This window comes from Rutilus rutilus, assembly GCF_951802725.1.
Source record: "Rutilus rutilus genome assembly, chromosome: 13".
NCBI classification, from domain to species: domain Eukaryota; kingdom Metazoa; phylum Chordata; class Actinopteri; order Cypriniformes; family Leuciscidae; genus Rutilus; species Rutilus rutilus.
This window is the reverse complement of record NC_140218.1, coordinates 19,997,131-20,017,836: the sequence shown is the minus strand read 5'-3', so window position 1 is coordinate 20,017,836 and position 20,706 is coordinate 19,997,131. Positions and strand designations below refer to the sequence as shown.

General features: G+C 36.1%; 1 protein-coding gene and 1 long non-coding RNA gene across 2 annotated transcripts; both read left to right on the top strand.

Moving 5' to 3' along the window:
• Nucleotides 1–977: 977 nt before the first annotated feature.
• Nucleotides 978–2,124, top strand: LOC311302227. Its single transcript, XR_014629551.1, has 4 exons — nucleotides 978–1,048; nucleotides 1,161–1,187; nucleotides 1,716–1,738; nucleotides 1,821–2,124. It is a non-coding gene; the product is annotated as an uncharacterized lncRNA (long non-coding RNA).
• Nucleotides 2,125–3,607: 1,483 nt separating this feature from the next.
• esyt1a (extended synaptotagmin-like protein 1a) lies at nucleotides 3,608–18,024 on the top strand. The gene is made up of 31 exons (XM_084427840.1): nucleotides 3,608–4,086; nucleotides 6,350–6,391; nucleotides 7,022–7,156; nucleotides 7,309–7,382; nucleotides 7,505–7,577; nucleotides 7,659–7,748; nucleotides 7,842–7,897; nucleotides 8,206–8,326; nucleotides 8,563–8,739; nucleotides 9,087–9,169; nucleotides 10,790–10,838; nucleotides 11,014–11,103; nucleotides 11,193–11,294; nucleotides 11,402–11,473; nucleotides 11,581–11,667; nucleotides 12,858–13,007; nucleotides 13,089–13,247; nucleotides 13,332–13,508; nucleotides 13,694–13,776; nucleotides 14,506–14,554; nucleotides 14,644–14,733; nucleotides 14,821–14,916; nucleotides 15,066–15,137; nucleotides 15,222–15,308; nucleotides 15,429–15,575; nucleotides 15,968–16,089; nucleotides 16,213–16,311; nucleotides 16,435–16,566; nucleotides 16,645–16,750; nucleotides 16,841–16,890; nucleotides 16,977–18,024. Exons 1-31 carry the CDS (start codon nucleotides 3,745–3,747, stop codon nucleotides 17,002–17,004), a joined length of 3,240 nt encoding a protein of 1,079 aa, XP_084283966.1. The 5' UTR covers nucleotides 3,608–3,744; the 3' UTR covers nucleotides 17,005–18,024.
• The last annotated feature ends 2,682 nt before the right edge of the window (nucleotides 18,025–20,706 follow it).

Here is a 20,706-nt window from a genome sequence, read left to right as displayed (position 1 = left end):
AGAATCTGGCTGTAAGTTTTGGGAGTTCCTTTTTTCAGTCCATCTCTGCAAAACGGACTTCGGGGTAGGAGTTAGACTAAAAATGAACTCCCAAAACTTACTGCCAGATTCTGGAAGATTTAATTCTTTAGCAAATCAGCATATTAGACTGATTTCTGAAGGATCATGTAACCCTGAAGACTGGAGTAATTATGCTGAAAATTCAGCTTTGATCACAGGAATAAATTACATTTTAAAATATATTTTAATAGAAAACAGGTATTTAAAATCGTAATAATATTTCACAATATTACCTTTTTATCAAATAAATGCAGCCCTTGGTAAGAGACTTATGTTAAAAACATTAAAAATCTCACCGATCCCAAACTTGTGTGTGTGTGTGTGGTTTCCTTATAATATATTTGTCCGTCGGATTGATTTTCATAATTGTTTTGAAGGATTTTTTTTTTTTCTGTTCTGAAATACAGTGTCGTCCATGCCAAATGGAATAAAATAAAAGATCGAAAATACAGTCTCAAAAACCAATTGTTTATAAGTATACATACATATGATAAATAGCCTACATCTCTTATATATATTCCCACAGTCTATGATATTCCCCCACTAATATGTAGCCTACTATTGTAGATCAGTGGCCACGTGATAGCCTACATCTATTTTTGTAAGGGGAATTAAGTTTTTGAAACGAAAAAATTGCATTCTTGTTTCTTTTTTTCTAAAACGTCCTACTTTTTTTCTAAACGTCCTGCATTTGATATGTTATAAATAATGATCAATATAGAATTAATAATGCATTTACATGTTATATTTAAAAATTATATTTCAATTTTATTTTATTATTTTAAGTTCAGACTTTTTTTATTAAACACGGCTTGTGTAATCATTTGCGTTAATTTGCGAAGCGTTAATTTGATGATTATTGACAGGTGTAATAGCACGTTTCTTTCCTATGTTTCTTTCACAGTCGCTGGAAAATGACGCAATCGAGACGTATAAAAGAGCCCGTCCTCCTCATGACGTTCTCTTGAAGTCGTTATCGCTAGACGAGGTAAGGAAGTGGTCTCTGCCGAGCTTGTGTTAACATCTCTTACAATCCATATTAATCCAAGATATTTACGTGCCATCCAGCTTTATCTCTAACATTACTTGTTTATTTACAGAACTATCTTGTCATCATGAGAGCGAAGGTAAGTTCAACTTTCATGTATACGTTAAATTGTGTTTGTCATTATATGGCTAGTCTTGAAAGCAACCAGGATGCTAACACACTATTTCTTAGTTTTTACGCGATAACTATTTGTTTAAATTGGTGTTTTGCTTAAATGTTATTGGTTTTGTGTTTTTCATTTTATTTTTTGAGCGTGGAATAGCCACACGCAGTTATGTTATGTTTGGGCCTTCTCTGCTAACTGTTAGCTCGCTAAGGCGGTTGTTTCTCAGGAGATATTTCGCAGGACCACGTTGAATTTGCAGCTGCCGCTTGTTGGTATTATTGGTTGCTTATAGTTAAAAAGGCACTCTATTAAAAATTAAGTCGTAGTCATTGTTTCTTGCATTTATTTTTCTGAACCGCCATGCTGCATGGCGATCTGGGAGAAAATGTAACGTTAGCCATTGCGCTAGTTGCTAATGCGCATGTACAGTTTTTCTCCTTAATGCTTTTGTCTGAATTTCCTGATACATTCAAGTGTATTAATGATTGTGCTTTCTTTTAGTGGCGAAAGAAGCGCATGCGCAGGTGAGATTAATCAAATGAGCTCTCACTTTGTCCCTTCTGCATTGAAATGAGCATGAAATAACGTTCCTTGTTTGCTTTTTAGGCTGAAGCGTAAAAGGCGAAAGATGAGGCAGAGGTCCAAGTAAAGCGGCCGCCGTGCGCTGAAGCTGGGAGTGCTCCTCCACTTCAATCTCAGCACGAGTCTGCTGGAAGCCCAACTGAAGCTCCACTCAAGCACCATCTATGAGGCCTGCTCTCATCTGAATGAGGATTTGGTTTTCCATCACCTGGTTCCGTGGGAGCATCCTGGTCTTGATGACCATGTGAACTGTTTTGGACATTCTTCAGACCTGTCAGCTCAGCGTGTTTTTGTTAATGTCTTCAATAAATCTTTTTGGTTTAAAGAAGCCTTTTTGTAATGTTTTATTAATGTTATAACGAGATAAGGTTGTAACTTATTTGCAGGTGCAGTAGTGGATGTGTAAAACGGTTTAGAGCATACATTTGTTTGCTGCTATTAGATTTGTGCTTGCTCCTGTCTTATCTATATGCCATGTGGAGTTAATCTTAAAGAGTGCTGAAACAAGTTACACTGAAGCAATTAAATAGTTTTTAAACCACAGCCTTTATAGTATTATAAACATGAAGCTCCTCAGACAACTGCCATTTCTAGCCAGTGTTCAAGGTCTGGCTATTGGTCTCCTTTATAGCACTTTGGAACATTTGATTAAAGCAGCTTTACAGTGATAACATGACTAATGCAAAAAGTAAATTTTTGCTGAAAAGTGTCATTTTCAGCTGAAGGCAGTTCTGTTGTATAGAATAGATCAATTAAATTAAGTCATTTAACCTATGAAGTAGTTCTGCATGTGTCATCCAGTTCAGATCTCATCGTGTCAGTGTAGTTAAATCGATAATGTTGTTTAAGATCATTCCACTGAGTTGTAATAGTTATTAAAAAAAATCCCTAATAGGTGTATCTTATTTTAATGATAAACAACTGAGGGCCCTTGCTAGGTTGAGAACCACAGTGACTGGTATAATTGACCGCAGCTTTTAACATTATGCGGATTTTTAGTGCGTGTCATATTTTATATAGCTATTTGAGATTAAATCAACTGTGCTTTTAGTAATCTGACCGCAGCTGTATTAGGTCTTGACATTACCTCTGATCTTTGGACAGTAATTGTAGGAAGCATATGATTGAATAGAAAATGCCATTGATTTTAGATTTATGAAACTTACATTAGTAGGCTGCATATGAAATCTCAGTTGCGGTTTTGTGTAGCAACTAACTCGGTGATGTGTGTATGTTGCTGCGCAACAAACTGGATGCATAACCTCGGTGACTACAGTTAGTAATGTATTCAGTGTTTTGATTGTAGTGCACTGCAGCTTTGCCGGTAGGTCATAATTTAGTCGAATTTTGACTAAAAGACTCTTCGTTTGCATTACACTTCTTAAAACAGTCAATTTTCTGCTTAACGTGCCGTGTACAAAAGCACACCGCATTGGTTGTCACATGACAGTGCTATAAACACCCACGCGACCGTTTAAATGTGTCCTGGAGGATAATTATTTTTAACGTAGGCTACAGTATTTTTCTTTTCTTTTTTTAAATAACTTGAAACTCCCTGATTTCGCGTTTAGTATTATCTGTAGCGCACAGCACAACATATAACAGGGCTTCAGTGACTGGTGAATGGCTGAGTTTACAGCTGCCGTATTCGTGAAATGCATTATCCAACGGCCAGACATTTTAAGGTTCTCACTGTGGTTTTTAACAAGAACCGAGAAGGGCTGAATGCTTTTAAACACGCCCCATACACGCCCTTCTCTTAGCAAACTACAAATCCACAACTTTCCGCTGCAAAGGAGCTGACGGTGGTGCTGTTTTTTTCTTTCGTAGAATGACAAAATTATAAGATATTTTCTGTTCTTATTTAATCGTACGTGTATAGCACTCGTTAGTTTTGAGCTGTATTGCTTGGTCGTTATTGTCTAGCGCTCACGGTAGACAAGATTTGATGCAGAAAGAGCCGATGTCATCTGATGATGCGGGGCCGAGAGCGGGTGCCTCTCCGGAGGCTGCGGATTTGCCTCTGCCTCACGACTCCGCTGGGAAACACGCCGTGTCAGTTCTCTGGTCCTTCGGAAAGTGCGTCGCTGCCTTACTGCCAGTCTACCTGGCTGGATATTTCGGATTCAGCATTAGTTTAGTTTTGCTCGGTCTTTTGGTTTATACGGGATGGAAACACAGTCGCGATGGAAAACAAGCGCGACTGTTAAGCGCGATGTATCTTTTGGAGAATGAGCAGGATGTAATCCCTACAAGGGTGTTTCGAAGTAAACGGGACTTACCGGCATGGGTAAGTGTTTTTATACCATAATTGGTATCATTCTGGACTGGTTCTCAACCGTTCACCACCGCAGTCTGCAGCAAATGCATTCAATCTTTGCGCAGTAAGACCGTTTTTATCATGCAATTTCTTGCTATTAGGTCTATTTTTGTTTACAACAAGCGTTAGAAGTGAATGGGTAGCCTACTCTCGTGGCACTGACAGACTGATTTTGTGTTACTGGTATGATTTTAATATTTGTTCCCCTACTTTTACAGTACAAATTGCTAGCTATGAAAACAATCCCATCATTCTTCAACCTGTGAATATTTCCCCTCATAATTACACACTTATGATGCAATATTTAGAAGTACTAGTACTAGTTAGAGTATCTTTTCCTATTTCACAATTTAACCATTGATTATACTAGTAGCCTACTTGTTCCAATAGTGACTAGTAGCCTATCTATTAAATTAGCCACTAAAACGTAAGTTACCTGCTAGTACATTTACCTGTTACTGGTCACTATCCCATTAACAAGTAAATATCCTATTTTGAACTGCTGCTAACCAAATGCATTTACCATTGAATTCTAGATCTGTAATTAAACTATTCGCTTCTGACATACATTTTAGTAAGATATTCATTACATACTAGTACATATAGGCCTTATAGGCTGCTACTAGTCACTATCCCATTAACTAGTTAGTATAGGCCTACCACTTGTGACTGGTAACCATTACATTTACCACTGAATTTGAATGAGGACCTGTAGTTCAGATAGTAACTATCCACTTCTACCTAGTATGCTTTCCAGTTGCTGGTAGGCCTACCTATTTCAGTTTTACTAATAACTGGGTGACAGTACTTAGTCTTTAGTTAGTTAGATTAAAATAGTTGCTGGTATCTATTCCAGGTTTCCTAGCAGTAATTGAATAGAGACGGCTGCCTGTGTATTAGGCACTATTAATGTGTATTCCAGCTTGTAGTAGTAACATGTTATTCTTACTAGTAAGATTATTAATTGAATAATAAAGTAGCTAAATCACTATTCTGACTAGTCTACATATGACAGGTAAAAAAAAGTAGTTGTAACTAGTGAGATAAGTGGGCTTTGCCTTCACTCATACAAAAGGTTTGTTGGATTTTTGTTAACAATGAACTGTCCAAAAATGAACAGAAGTTTTGGTGCTGTGTTCATAACAATATTGCAACATTATCTTCAGTCAGAATTTTTTTTTTTTTTTTACAGTTTTGTCCCTTTCATAAGCATTCCTCTCTGATAGAGTTGAATGTTTATATTCTTCTCTCCTCTCTCCTTTCTTTGCCCATCCCTCATTAACTTCATTACATTCCAAAGTCAGACCAGCCCTTGCTATATTTGGAACATTGAAGTATCCAATCTCATGGGACTGAGTCACCAGCAGCAAAATGGCAAAACGAGCCATTTGCAGCAAGAATTTGGTGAGGGGGTGATGGAAAAAATGAAGAAGTTGAAAATTATTTGGAAAAGTTTGACTTGTGCTCAGAGAAACAGTGGTATCACTTTCCTCACATACCTCAGTAGCTTGTACATAGTGGCTTTATTTAACTAATGCTTTTTTAATTTTTTTTTTAAATTTTTATAAACCTACCCACATCCTATTGCAAATTATGTGTTTAAATTTAAAGAGCACTGGTGTCTTTAAATATATATTCATAGGTAAATATGTATTACATATATTTTAATCTACCCTTTTCCAGTGTCTTTATTTATTTATATATTTTTCTAGATATTAAAAAAATTATATCTCAAAGTTCCTGGTTTGGAATCACTTATGTAGAGGATCAACATTTATTACATGTATTATTTAATTGTATTTATTTGAATGTATTACTTATTTACAGTTAAACATTTAATATGAAGTCAGAGATTACCTTTAATCAAGGTTTCATTTGCCACTAAATACTTGTTTATAAACACACCATGCTTTATACATGCTCTCTTATGATTCTTTCTGCTTACTATTATGATCTACCATTGCCATATAGATTTTGTTATACATTTACAAGTATTTTTGTGCAAGAATGACAGTATTTTCAAGAATTGGCAGAACTTAATATGCCGGTGTATGCACAGCTGATCTCTTCCCTGAAAATGGCTGTGTTTTGTTAACAACAGCTCCCGACCTTCACGGTATTTACTTACAGTGTACAAAATAAGAGGTCTCCTTGCATACAGCATGTAAAACCGATCTGTTATACAGCCCGTGTTGACATCAGAATTCAAAGTGTACTCCTTGTTTTTCCACAGGTGAACTTCCCTGATGTGGAAAAGGTTGAATGGATTAACAAGGTATTAAACTCTGTTCAAATACACAAATGTGCATGTGACCGCAGCCTCTGTCCTCATTATTTCTGCTCTGTGTCCCTGAGGGCACTGTGTATGTTTTCAAATTCAGTGCCTGAAGATAAATAGTTGAACGGTTATTCTTGCACACCAGGCTTGTTGTCAGGATTCAGGCTTCAAAGGTTTGTCTCAAATGGAGGGTGGATTGTGGGATGTGCTTTCAAAGCTCACTACAAACACACACTGCTCTTACACATTACTTGAATTGGTGACATTTGCAAACAGCCTATATGTGAGTCTATTATGATAGTTGTATTGTCTATTATATAAGTTGTTGTACCAATGTATAGAAAATCTAGTTTTATTGATACTCAATCTAAAAAGGACTTTATTAGAGTTTATTGAGTGCAGCAGTCTGATAAGAAAATAAATGCTCTATAGGGGTTTCCTCCTAAGTGCTTATGGTTTCCGTCTGAGGTTTGACTGGCAAATTAGACTTAATGTGTATGGAATCGTTTCAACAAATGTAATGCTCTAATGTTTGTTTATGTGAGTAAATTATATCCCATTACATATTTATATAATATGCTTGTCATCAAAAATGTCTTCATTGTTTGTAACTATCCTGGCTCATAGATATTGCAGCAGGCCTGGCCGTTTATCGGACAATATCTGGAAAAGCTGCTGGTGGAGACTATTGCCCCTTCGATCCGAGCCGCCAGCGCTCATCTGCAGACTCTCAGCTTCGCCAAAGTTGACTTGGGCGACAGGGTATAGAAATCTGTTTCTGATAAAAGTTATTTGCATGTGTTTCTCATATTTACATTTGATTCTCAATTGCTGTTTGCCAGAGATATTTTTTTAAACGCAGACTATTGACTAAGATGTTTAAACATACTTTTATGTATTGTTTTTTTTAACAGCCTCTGAAGGTAGTTGGGGTGAAGGCCTACACTGAGTATGATAAGCGTCAGGTGATACTGGATCTTTATATCAGGTAGTGTCTTTGGTCTCTTTCTTAGCAAACAGGTTCAACTTTGGAGTTGTGACCTCATCTTATTTTATAGAATTTTTTATGAACTATTTTATTGTAGGCCTATTTTTTTATCTGTTTTGCAGTTATGCTGGAGATGTGGAGATTAACGTTGAGGTGAAGAAGTACTTCTGTAAAGCTGGAGTGAAAGGCATTCAGGTAAGGAAGAGGACAATGGGACTCCTTAAAGATAACCGATAAAAGGCTCATTGACTGAAACCAGTATCCCTCCTTCTATAGCTCCATGGAAAATTGAGGGTGATCTTGGAACCTCTAATTGGAGATGTTCCTCTTGTTGGAGCCGTCACCATGTTCTTCATCCGCAGACCTGTTAGTCAAGCATTTTCCATTTTAATTACTATATCACTTCATAATAACCCCATTTTACTACACAATCTTTCTTTCTACTTCAATTCCCCATAGACACTTGACATCAACTGGACTGGCCTTACCAATTTATTAGACATACCTGGTTTGAAGTGAGTGCATTTGTTTTGTATCATCGTTGTCTGTTGGGTTTATGATTCAGATATACCACAACTCCACTGGACCTGTTAATACTGTAACTCTTTCTTCTCATATGCTTCATTCATTGATAATCAGTTGAGCACTGGTCTGATTATTCAATCTGCTTCCCTCTATTCAAATAAAGCAGGGAAGCATGCAGTCATTCATATTTATCATAGCTTAACCCATTATAATCACCCAGAAGCCATGCTGTCAAATATTTTAAATGTATTTTGTTTGTGTTCCATCCTCTGTACGAACCCCTTGCATTCATTTTCAGTGCCATGTCGGACACTATGATAATGGATGCAATCGCCTCTTTCCTGGTTCTCCCCAATCGTCTCACTGTGCCTTTGGTGGCCAACCTGCACGTAGCACAGCTGCGTTCCCCTCTCCCACGGGTAACACTTCACTGTGCTTTAATGGAGTATTTAACTATATTAACCTCCTTATTTGAACTATTCATGATCCATCAAATGTACTTTAATACTCCATAGATTCATCATGCATGCTTGTCCAGTGTAGCTGCTTCATAATGTTGAACTGCAAGGGCGTGTGTCTCATTTACATAATTACATATGCTAATTTAGACACACCTCATGCACTCTGCTTACTCTTGTTTTGTGTTTTCCAACAGGGTATTGTGCGTATCCACTTGCTGGAGGCAGAAAACCTTGCTGCCAAGGATAACTACATGAAAGGGGTGATATCTGGCAAGTCTGATCCGTATGCAGTGCTACGGGTGGGAACGCAGACCTTTACCTCTCACCACGTGGACAACAACCTTAATCCTCAGTGGAGAGAGATGTACGAGGTCAGAGAGAGAGATGTGCATGGGTATCATGTGATCAGTGTGGTTTATGTGCTTAAAAAATTTCTGAGTAAAAGGAAGCTGTGGTTTTTCAAGCTACTAACACTATGCAGATATCTGCTGTGCTATGACTGTTGTAACGGCTGGAAACAGCAAGAAAAAACAAAAACAAAATGTGATAGTGCAGGATGTGACTATCATGTGTTGAGATCAGATGAGCATTGAGCAAAAGCACAAGCTCAGAGAAAACAACTACAAGATAATTTGTTCCAAATCTTAAAGATGTCAGCATGTTAATTGCTCAATGCTGTTTATCATATTTTATATGTATGTGTTTGTGTGTTTGTTAGGTGATTGTTCATGAAGTACCTGGTCAGGAGCTGGAGCTGGAAGTGTTTGATAAAGACCCTGACCAGGATGATTTTCTTGGGAGGTATTATTTTATATTACAGATTATAAATTAAATTCTAATTAATAATTATATAAATATGATATATACTTTTTATATATATATATATATATAAAAATATGTATATTTTAGAATTAATATAAAATGATCAAAATATGATCTAAACATGATTAATATTATTATAAATAAACAAATAATGTATGTATATATATATATATATATATATATATATATATATATATATATATATATAATATATATATATACAGACCCTTTCCAAAAAATTAGAATATCATGGAAAAGTTTATTTATTTCCATAATTCCATTCAAAACGTTAAACTTCCATAGATTCTAGATTCAGGGCCCACAACTTAACCGATTTCAAGTATTTAGTTGTTTATTTGTACATAATTTGGGCTTCCAGCTCATAAAACCCACGAAAACAGGATTTCAAAAAATTTGAATATTACATGAAATCACACAGTAATTACACAGTGATACCATGGTCATTGAACCAGGTTTTGGTTCTTTTAGCAGTGTGGGCAGGTGCAAATCCTGCTGGAAAATGAAGGAAGCATGAAGTGCTCTGAAAATGTCCTGGTAGACGGCTGCGTTGACTCTGGATTTAATAAAGCACAGTGGACCAAAGTCCTCTTTTCTGATGAGAGCAAATTTTGCATCTCATTTGGAAACCAAGATCCCAGAGTCTGGAGGAAGAATGGAGAGGCACACAATCCAAGATGCTTGAAGTCCAGTGTGAAGTTTCCACAGTCTGTGTTGGTCATCGGCTGGTGTTGGTCCACTGTGCTGTCCACTCAACGCAGCCGTCTACCAGGACATTTTCAGAGCACTTCATGCTTCCTTCAGCAGACAAGCTTTATGGAGATGCTGACTTCATTTTCCAGCAGGATTTGCACCTGCCCACACTGCCAAAATAACCAAAACCTGGTTCAATGACCATGGTATCACTGTGTAATTACTATGTGATTTCATGTAATATTCAAAATTTTTGAATTAAGACGCTGTTATTTTCATCCCGGGGACGTTTACAATAACACTGAGCGCATGCATCTCCACGTTATGGTAAGAGGCGTGACCTTTCCGGGCAACGTGCGCTAAGCTGCTGTCGAATCACAACACAGGAACCGCTGGCACAATCAGAACTCGTTACGTATTTCTGAAGGAGGGACTTTATAGAACAAGGAAGTCATCAGCCCGTTTTTAGGACAGTGAAAACAGCGGTTAATTGTGGTTAACGGTTAAAACAGTAAATTGTGTGAAAATATACTGTGTTTTTTTACACGCGAAACATGAACACATGTAATATTGCACACTGTAAACACAATCAAAGCTTCAAAAACACAGGAAAAACGGGACCTTTAAGTTGTGGGCCCTGAATCTATAATCTATGGAAGTTTAACGTTTTGAATGGAATTATGGAAATAAATAAACTTTTCCATGATATTCTAATTTTTTGGAAAGGGTCTGTATATATATATATATATATATATATATATATATATATATATATATTCCTTATATATCATTGTTTTGATTTCTTATTTTATTGATACCTTTATTAATAAAAGAACTATGCTTTCCTATTTTTTGTGTTCCCCTGTCTCTGAATTATTTTCTTTTTAGAATGAAGCTGGATTTAGGTATTGTAAAGAAAGCAGTTCTTTTAGATGAGGTACATCTTTTACATTGACTTTCTTTTATTTGTATATCATTTTAGATGTTTTTCTTATATCAAGAAACCTTTCCATTATTGTTCTGTCTATCAATCATATTTATTTCACCACCCTTTCAGCAGTGCAGTCGGCATTGTTTATAATAGTAATGTAATGTTTCCCCTGTGGTTTTAGTGGTACACTTTAAAGGACGCAACATCTGGTCAGGTTCATCTCAAGCTAGAATGGCTCTCTCTGCTGCCCTCTGCAGAGCGCCTTAATGAAGTAAGATCTTACATGATAGACTATAAAAAAACTGTGTAGTTGCTGCTCTGCTCCTTTAATTTCCATACTAAACCTTTTATTAAATACAGGTGCTGGAGAGGAATAAAAACATTACGATATCTGGTAAGACAGCAGATCTTCCTTCTGCTGCCATTTTAACTGTTTATCTGGACCGGGCACAAGATCTACCAGTAAGTTTGTATCCTGAACCACTATTGTCCTTCTTTCACCATCTATTGTTTTGTTAAAAGAGTGCTTTAGATGTTGACATCATTCAGTACAATGTATTTCTATTCAGTTTAAAAAAGGTAACAAGGACCCCAGCCCCATGGTACAGGTTTCTGTGCAGGATACCACCAAAGAGAGCAGGGTATGATGTCATCGCTCTTATTATACATCATATGTAAACATTTATGGCATATTTATACATTTTGGAGTCACGCTATTACATATATTCTCTCATTATTAATAATCCAGACGGTGTATGGGACTAATAATCCAGTATGGGAGGATGCCTTTACGTTTTTTATTCAGGACCCACGCAAACAAGATATCGACATCCAGGTACAGTAGGTATAGTCACACTGTGATAGTAAAATATTGTTAAATATTGTTTTTCATGATCCTTCCAAGTGCTTATTTAAAGTGCACGTAAAATGTCTGTAAAGTTTCAAAGATCAAAGTGAACTATAAATAGAGTTTGTAACAAATCTGCTTAAAGGGATGGTTCGGAGTAAAATCAACCTAGGGTCCTTTGCACCATGACATCGAGCCAAACACCCCCCCCGGAAGCCTTTTTTCCCTTGGTTGAACATTTTTAAAGTTAGAGCTTATTTCGAGATTTCAGATGAATGGCTTAGTGTAAGCGCTATTGGCTCCAAATTTGTATCTGGTAAATTACCCCACTAATAATGCCCAGAATGGTACCAAACTTCTACAGTAGTACAAATAGGTTCTGTACTCATAAAACAAGGCATTGGAAAGTTTGTAAGTACATCAGGAGTTTATTTAAATAACACTTGCCTGACGGCTCATGCTACTGCTAACCCAATAGCGCCTGCACTAAGCCATTCAGCTGATATCTTGAAATAAGCTCTAACTTTAAAAATGTTCAACCAAGGGAAAAAAGGCTTCTGGGGGGGTGTTTGCCTCGAGGTCATGGTACAAAGGACCCTAGGTTGATTCTACTCCCTTTAATGCCACCCTGTGGTCTTCATTGGCTGCCCGTGAACAACATACTTTGACCAGCCCTCAAACACTGTAGTTGTAGCTGAGGCCTGGAATTTGGTTTATGCTGTCGACATGTCGAGAAGACGCTGCTTTTTGTGCTGTTCGTATCACTGTGTACAAGTGCTGAGGAAGCCTCCGGATCTGAAATTCAGATATCTTAATATGCGTTTTGTTTCCGAAACGCGCTGTAAGCGGCAGACCAATCACAACAGACTGGGCCGTCTGACCAATCAGAGCAGAGTAGGCTCTCAGAAAGAAGGGGTTTAGAGAGGCCGAATCGTTTATCGAACTGTTTCAGACACTGCGAGAAAAGCGATGATACTGCTGTGCAGTGAGAAAATTAAAGCATTTTTTTTACCGTGGATGCATATAATCCTATTGTAGGAGATTCCAAGACAAAATTAGGAACCTTTAAAACTACATAACATGGGCACTTTAATTGTAAATATTTATGTTAACACCCATTTATGTTAACACCCACCATTCAATGTAATTGTGTTTATCTTTGCTTCCACCTGTTCCAGGTGAAGGATGAGGACAGGGCTTTGACTCTGGGCAGTCTGTCTATCCCCATGTCCCGTTTGCTCTCCAGCGCTGAGCTCTCTATGGATCAGTGGTTTCAGCTAGAAAAGTCTGGACCGGCCAGCCGTATCTACATCACAGTTATGCTCAGGGTAGGATTGATTTTTTTTTTTTTTTTATGAATAAAAACTTTGAGGACACATAATGCAGGAGTTCTGTGATGTTGGTTTCAGGTGTTGTGGCTAAATGAAGAAGCCATCCTTACCACACCTGTGTCTCCATTACCTGGAGATGGAGATGTTGAATCAGAAGTATCTCCAGGGGCAACAAATGTGACCCCTACTTCAAAACGTCCCGAGCACACTAGTCCAGACAGCAATTTTGCTTCTGAGGTGAGCCTGTAGAGAAGTGAAGAACTTTGAGAAAAAATAAAAATACAGACTTGAAGTTATCAATATTTGTAATTGTCAATATAGGGTGTTCTGCGGATCCACCTGGTGGAAGCCCAGAGTCTTATCGCTAAGGACAATTTAATGGGTGGCATGGTAAAGGGAAAGAGTGACCCATATGTGAAGATCCGAGTGGGAGGAATAGCCTTCAAGAGTCAGGTCATCAAAGAGAACCTCAACCCCACCTGGAACGAACTTTATGAGGTATGCATGCTGATTTATTCTGTGTGCAACATGGAGGGATATGGCTTCTTTCTCAAAACAGATTCTGCTTTAATAGTTGCTTCATTCCTCCACTGCTGCTGGCATGTTCAAATATGTATTTTCATCTCTGCAAACTGCAAAGGGTATATGCAAAAGTAATGCATGCCTACCTGCTTGTACTGTAGGTGATCTTGACCCAGCTCCCAGGTCAGGAGGTGGAGTTTGACCTTTATGATAAAGACATTGACCAGGACGACTTCCTTGGCAGGTGAGACAACAACCTTCCTCTTCTGCTTTTAGAATGTTATGTTGTAGTTTAGTCTTATTTTACTGATTCTTGAGTAATAATGGGAAAAAAACTTAGACTTCTGTTCAAAGTTGGAAGTTGGAAAAATATTTTTTTAATGTTATTGAAAGAAGTATCTTATGCTCACCAAGTCTGCATCTGTTTGATAAAAAAAATACAGTAAAAACAGTGGTGTTGTTAATTTTTTTTATATAAAATAGAAATAGAAACTTGAAATTGATATAATTTGTAATATTTTAAATATCTGTATCGTCACTTATCGCATAAAAGTATTAATTCCTATAAATAAATAAAAACTTACTGACCCTAAACTTTCGAACTGCATTGTATGTTTTAGTGCAATATCCTGCTTCCATTTTTGTACAAAATGTGTTTTTTCCTTCCTTTGACTCACTGTGGATATCACACATGTAGTACCTTTTGGTGCCACTAGCTAATATTAAAATGGGGCGATTATTTAAAAAGTTGACAAATCATGTTATGGTCTGAGGACAGATGGTTTTAAGGGTAGTGAATGAGATAAAATAAGATCAATACAATGCAAGTGTACATTTGTGTTAAGAATATGCTAGTGATAAAATCTGATTTGTTTCAAAGTGGCAGGTATGTGTTATAATATTTTGGCTAGTGTATCTAGAGTATCAGTTCTTCTTTTGATGAATATCAGTATTGTTTAATCTCTGCTTGCAGGGTTAAAGTAAGTCTCAGAGACCTCATCAGTGCTCAGTTTACTGATCAGGTGAGTCTCTCAGTGCATGTTTGTTTGTTTTTAAATGTTTTCTATATCTGGTTGTATGCTTGTTTATTTATGCCGGCTTCCTCATACAGTGGTATACTCTGAATGATGTGAAATCTGGAAGACTTCACCTTGTGTTGGAATGGGTGCCTAAAGTTTCAGATCCAACCAGACTTGAACAGGTAACAGTTTATATATGCTTTTATTGTTCATCTGAATTCATTAAATATTAACATTTTGTTGATTGGTTTTGTGATTTTTGTATCCAGATTCTACGTTACAACTATCGTCAGTCTTACCTGAATAAAACGGTTCCCTCTGTTGCACTTTTGTTTGTGTATATCGAGAGAGCACATGGTCTGCCTGTAAGCTTCATTTTATTTTCATCAAAATATTTCATTTATTTAGTCACTACTTAATTTGCCATAGCCAGTAGTTAGCATTGACTTCGCTTCAATGAACTGTATGAATATATTAGCAGCACCCACATTACAAAATTTTATGTTGTTCACAGTTAAAAAAGAGCGGGAAAGAGCCAATGGCGGGAGCAGAAGTGTCGTGCAAAAACATATCCTACCGGACCAAAGTAAGTCCCCTTAAATCATGGGTAATTTATGCTGATGTTATTAAAATATCAAAGACTCACAAGGGATCATTTTCCCCCCACTAGGTTTTCAATCGCTCGACTTCTCCACAGTGGGATGAAGCTTTTCATTTCCTGATCCATAATCCAACAGAAGACACACTTGTAGTCAAAGTGAGAAGCTGCATTTTACAATAAATATTGATTTTAAGGTGTGCATTTATGTCAGAAGGACAATACTGACATAATTGTTTCTGCTCTGGAGTGTATTTTATGTGAGTTTGGTGTGTGTAGCTCTCTCACAGCTGGGGTCTGGCACTGGGTTCACTTGTGCTTCCACTGAGGGAGCTGCTGAATGAGAAGGATCTGGTGCTGGACCGCTGGTTCAGTCTGGATGGAGCCATGCCTGAGAGTCAGATTCTGTTGAGAGCTGAACTCAAGGTTAGAAATCACACATATTTTCAACATGTGCTGAGCAGCAGGACACATTTACATTCAGCAACATCCACATACTTTTTTGCCATATAGTGTGTTTTATTCAACATGGAATTAAACACATGCTCACCAATGCTGCATGTATTTAACCAAAAACATAATTATATTATATTATATAGAAAATGTAAAAAAAAAGGAAGCATTTTTTTCAAATCAAAATTTATTTCTGTGATGGCAAAGCTGAATTTTCAGTATCATTACTCCAGTCTTCAGTGTCACATGATCATTCTAATATGTTGACTTTGTCCTCAAGAACCATTTCATATTATTATCAATGTTATTTACCCCAAACTTCTTGACAGTATGTGTAAAATAAAAACATCTTACCTGTTTATCAGCTCCTAGACAGCAAGCTGGCACAATGTAGTGATGCGGAGGATGCTAGTCATGTGATCCCCAGAGGAGAGGCAGCTGCTGCAGCCAATCGTGAGCTCCGACACAGAAGTGTACCCGCCCAAGGGTGAGACACAAAAGGAGCTATATTTCATTTGCAACCGTAGGTTAGTATTCATAGGTAGAGGCAAAAAAGTAACTGACCTTGACATATGTATTGGTTTATGTTTGCGGATGGATGCAAATACAGAGGTGAGGATGCCAGTTCATCCGGGAATGCCCAGATTAAGCTCTCTGTTGCCTACTCATCTGAGGAGAACCGATTGGTTATAACCATCCATGCCTGCAGGTAGGAATCATACAAGTACCACAAAAACAAAAGATAACGACTAATGTATATTAAAGGAAAAAAAGAGCCTTATTACTGCTTATGTTCCTCAGTTTATTTTCATAATTCTGTATTCTTGCACAGGAACTTGGCGTCCTATTCTAAGGATCCTCCAGACACTTACATCTCATTCATTCTTCTTCCGGACAAGAACCGGAACACCAAAAGGAAGACCAGTGTTAAGAAGAAAAGCCTTAAACCTGAGTTCAATGAGAGGTTAGTAAGAACATCATTAAATCATTATCTGATGACACACAGAGCCAAAGGTTAACCATCTTTCACTCTCTCCTACAGATTTGATTTTGACATGCCACTTGAAGAAGCTAAGCAGAAACATCTTGAAGTGTCTGTCAAGAACAGCGTTTCCTTCATGAGTCGTGAAAAAGAGCTTGTTGGCAAGGTATTCATCACGCGACGTGTCAGATAACAACACCACAAACATTATAGACCCTCTTAAAATGACTAAATTTCAATCGCCATTCTGTTTCAGCTTCAGATAGACTTGAGTCAGCTGGATCTCAAGACAGGAGTATCACAGTGGTATGTGCTATACTGTTGCTCACTGTAGATTACTCTTGAGATTACAGAGTGTTTGCTTACATCTATTCTTATTTGTATCATTTCAGGTTTGACTTGTCACATGAGACCAACTGAATGGCCTTCCCATGTTGACTTTATTCGCAGTCGTTTGAAGTGAAGGTTGATTTCACGGATGTTTACTTATTCCGACTCTAGCAGGGGGTCGGAGTGTTCCTAAAACAGAGTGTCCTCAGTTTGACGGTGTAAGGACTAAGATTGTATCTTGCTGTGCAACTAGCTTTGACCCAAAATATAGCCTGCTTGATTCCCATCATGAAGGATGTTCGCACAAGAAGGCTACGAGGATGCCACCTTGAGTCAACATGACAGCTTGTTGGAGAAATGTTACATTTTTAAGTATTTAATTTGTAGCTTGTACTTTTTAATGAGCTCCTGCACTTTATGGGTCATTGAGAATGCAGCAATGGGAAGTTGGAGCTTCTGTTCAGCTGTGATTTTTCAGTGTTTATTACATTTCATTCCAACATTTTAACAAAAATGCTTTTGGAATTGCTTAGTTCCACATCATGCAATTTCAAAATAACCAAATTGCTAAATATTAGTATTCATTATTTCTTATTTAAAAAAAAGAAAGTCTATGAAGAAGCCCAGATGAAAGGAACATTTTTAATTGTTTCCTCTTTGAAATCTAAGGCAAGACAAGGGTTTTGTTTAGTTATTATCTGAGCACTTCTTTGTATCTTTGTGTTTCACATATTTTTGCTTCATGTTTGTGAGTTGACAATTCATTTTACACATATCAAAAAAGTTTCAATCACTGTGCCAAGTCTGTACTTTCCCAAAGATTTTTTGAAAAATATTTTGCGTATGTATGTTTGAACCAAAAGGTAGCATGAATATTTAAATTTTAAGTGCCAATGAGTCTCTGAGAGATGTTGGTCAAAAATGTTACAAAAAATGCTTGAGTTGTGTCTTGCAGTAAAGATTTAGTTTCTGATGAGAAAGGCACTTGAATAAACAGGTGTGGGGAGGAAAATAACGTTTTTCTTTTTTACATTGAAATGTAGTGCTTCTGCACCCTATTACTCTGAGCCTGTATTGCAGTTTTAATAAATATGTAATTTGCACTTAAAAGATATGTGCTTTATTGATCGATGTTTTAACATGCATTTAGTACATTTAATTTATTTTTATTTTTTTCAAAATGAGTTCAGTAATTATGTTCAGAATTATATACAGTTATGATATTCGATGTTTGATTACTGTCTGGAAAACAAAAATAGTAGTAGGCTTCGCTACTATGGCAAGCCGTTTTAGCTTAAATTGTACCAGCGTTACTCGTCGTAATTGCATTTTTACTAGTAAGAATTGAATTAGAGAGCTCTACAATTCAATTCTTACTAGTAGCAATTACAATTAGAGAGCTTTCTTATTCAATTATTACTAGTAAGAATTACAATTACAAAGCTCTCTAATTAAATTATTACTAGTAACAATTCCAATTGGAGAGCTCTACAAATTAATTTTTACTAGTCATGTCTCCATTGACTTCCATTCATTTTTTAATGAATTGTTACTAGTAAGAATTACAATTAGAGAGCTCTACAATTGAATTGTTACTAGTAAGAATTACATTTAGAGAGCTCTCTTATTCAATTATTATTAGTAACAATTCCAATTAGAGAGCTCTACAATTCAATTATTACTAGTAACAATTACAATTAGAGAGCTCTCTAATTCAGTTGTTACTAGTAAGAATGAAATTACAGAGCTCTCTAATTGAATTTTTACTAGTAAAAAAATGTATAATTGCAGAGCTCTGTAATTGAATTAAAGAGCTCTGCAATTGCATTCTTACTAGTAACAACTGAATTAGAGAGCTCCCTAATTGGAATTGTTACTAGTAATAATTGGATTAGAGAGCTCTCTAATTGGTATTCTTACTAGTAAGAATTGAATTAAAGAGCTCTGCAATTGTATTCTTACTAGTAACAATTGAAATAGAGAGCTCTCTAATTGTAATTGCTACTAGTAAGAATTGAATTGTAGAGCTCTCTAATTGTAATTGCTACTAGTAAGAATTGAATTGTAGAGCTCTCTAATTGTTATTCTTACTAGTAACAATTCAGTTGTAGAGCTCCGTAATTAAAAATGAATGGAAGTCAATGGAGACATATGACTAGTAAAAATGAATTTGTAGAGCTCTCTAATTGGAATTGTTACTAGTAAGAATGGAATTAGAGAGCTTTGTAATTGTAATTCTTACTAGTAATAATTGAATTAGAGAGTGCTCTAATTGTAATTTTTACTAGTAATAATTGAATTAGAGAGCTCTCTAATTGTATTTTTAACTAGTAATAATTGGATTAGAGAGCTCTCTAATTGTAATTGCTACTAGTAAGAATTGATTTGTAGAGCTCTCTAATTCAATTCTTACTAGTAAAAATGCAATTACGACGAGTAACGCTGGGTACAATTTAAGCTAAAACGGCTTGCCATACAAGACTAGTAAAAATTAATTTCTAGAGCTCTCCAATTGGAATTGTTACTAGTAATAATTGAATTAGAGATCTCTGTAATTGTAATTCTTACTAGTAATAATTGAATTAGAGAGCTCTCGAATTGTAGTTTTTACTAGTAATAATTGATTAAGAGAGCTCTCTAATTGTAATTGCTACTAGTAAGAATAGAATTGTAGAGCTCTCTAATTGAATTCTTACTAGTAAAAATGCAATTACGACGAGTAATGCTGGGTACAATTTAAGCTAAAACGGCTTGCCATATTAGAATGCAATTACAGAGCTCTCTAATTGAATTTTTACTAGTAAAAAAACTAATTAAAGATATGTATAATTGCAGAGCTCTGTAATTGAATTAAAGAGCTCTGCAATTGCATTCTTACTAGTAACAACTGAATTAGAGAGCTCCCTAATTGGAATTGTTACTAGTAATAATTGGATTAGAGAGCTCTCTAATTGGTATTCTTACTAGTAAGAATTGAATTAAAGAGCTCTGCAATTGTATTCTTACTAGTAACAATTGAAATAGAGAGCTCTCTAATTGTAATTGCTACTAGTAAGAATTGAATTGTAGAGCTCTCTAATTGTAATTGCTACTAGTAAGAATTGAATTGTAGAGCTCTCTAATTGTTATTCTTACTAGTAACAATTCAGTTGTAGAGCTCCGTAATTAAAAATGAATGGAAGTCAATGGAGACATATGACTAGTAAAAATTAATTTGTAGAGCTCTCTAATTGGAATTGTTACTAGTAAGAATGGAATTAGAGAGCTTTGTAATTGTAATTCTTACTAGTAATAATTGAATTAGAGAGTGCTCTAATTGTAATTTTTACTAGTAATAATTGAATTAGAGAGCTCTCTAATTGTATTTTTAACTAGTAATAATTGGATTAGAGAGCTCTCTAATTGTAATTGCTACTAGTAAGAATTGATTTGTAGAGCTCTCTAATTCAATTCTTACTAGTAAAAATGCAATTACGACGAGTAACGCTGGGTACAATTTAAGCTAAAACGGCTTGCCATATTAGAATGCAATTACAGAGCTCTCTAATTGAATTTTTACTAGTAAAAAAACTAATTAAAGATATGTATAATTGCAGAGCTCTGTAATTGAATTAAAGAGCTCTGCAATTGCATTCTTACTAGTAACAACTGAATTAGAGAGCTCTCCAATTGGAATTGTTAGTAGTAATAATTGGATTAGAGAGCTCTCTATTTAAATTGTTAGTAACATTTCAGTTGTAAAGCTCCGTAATTAAAAATGAATGGAAGTCAATGGTATGGCAAGCCGTTTTA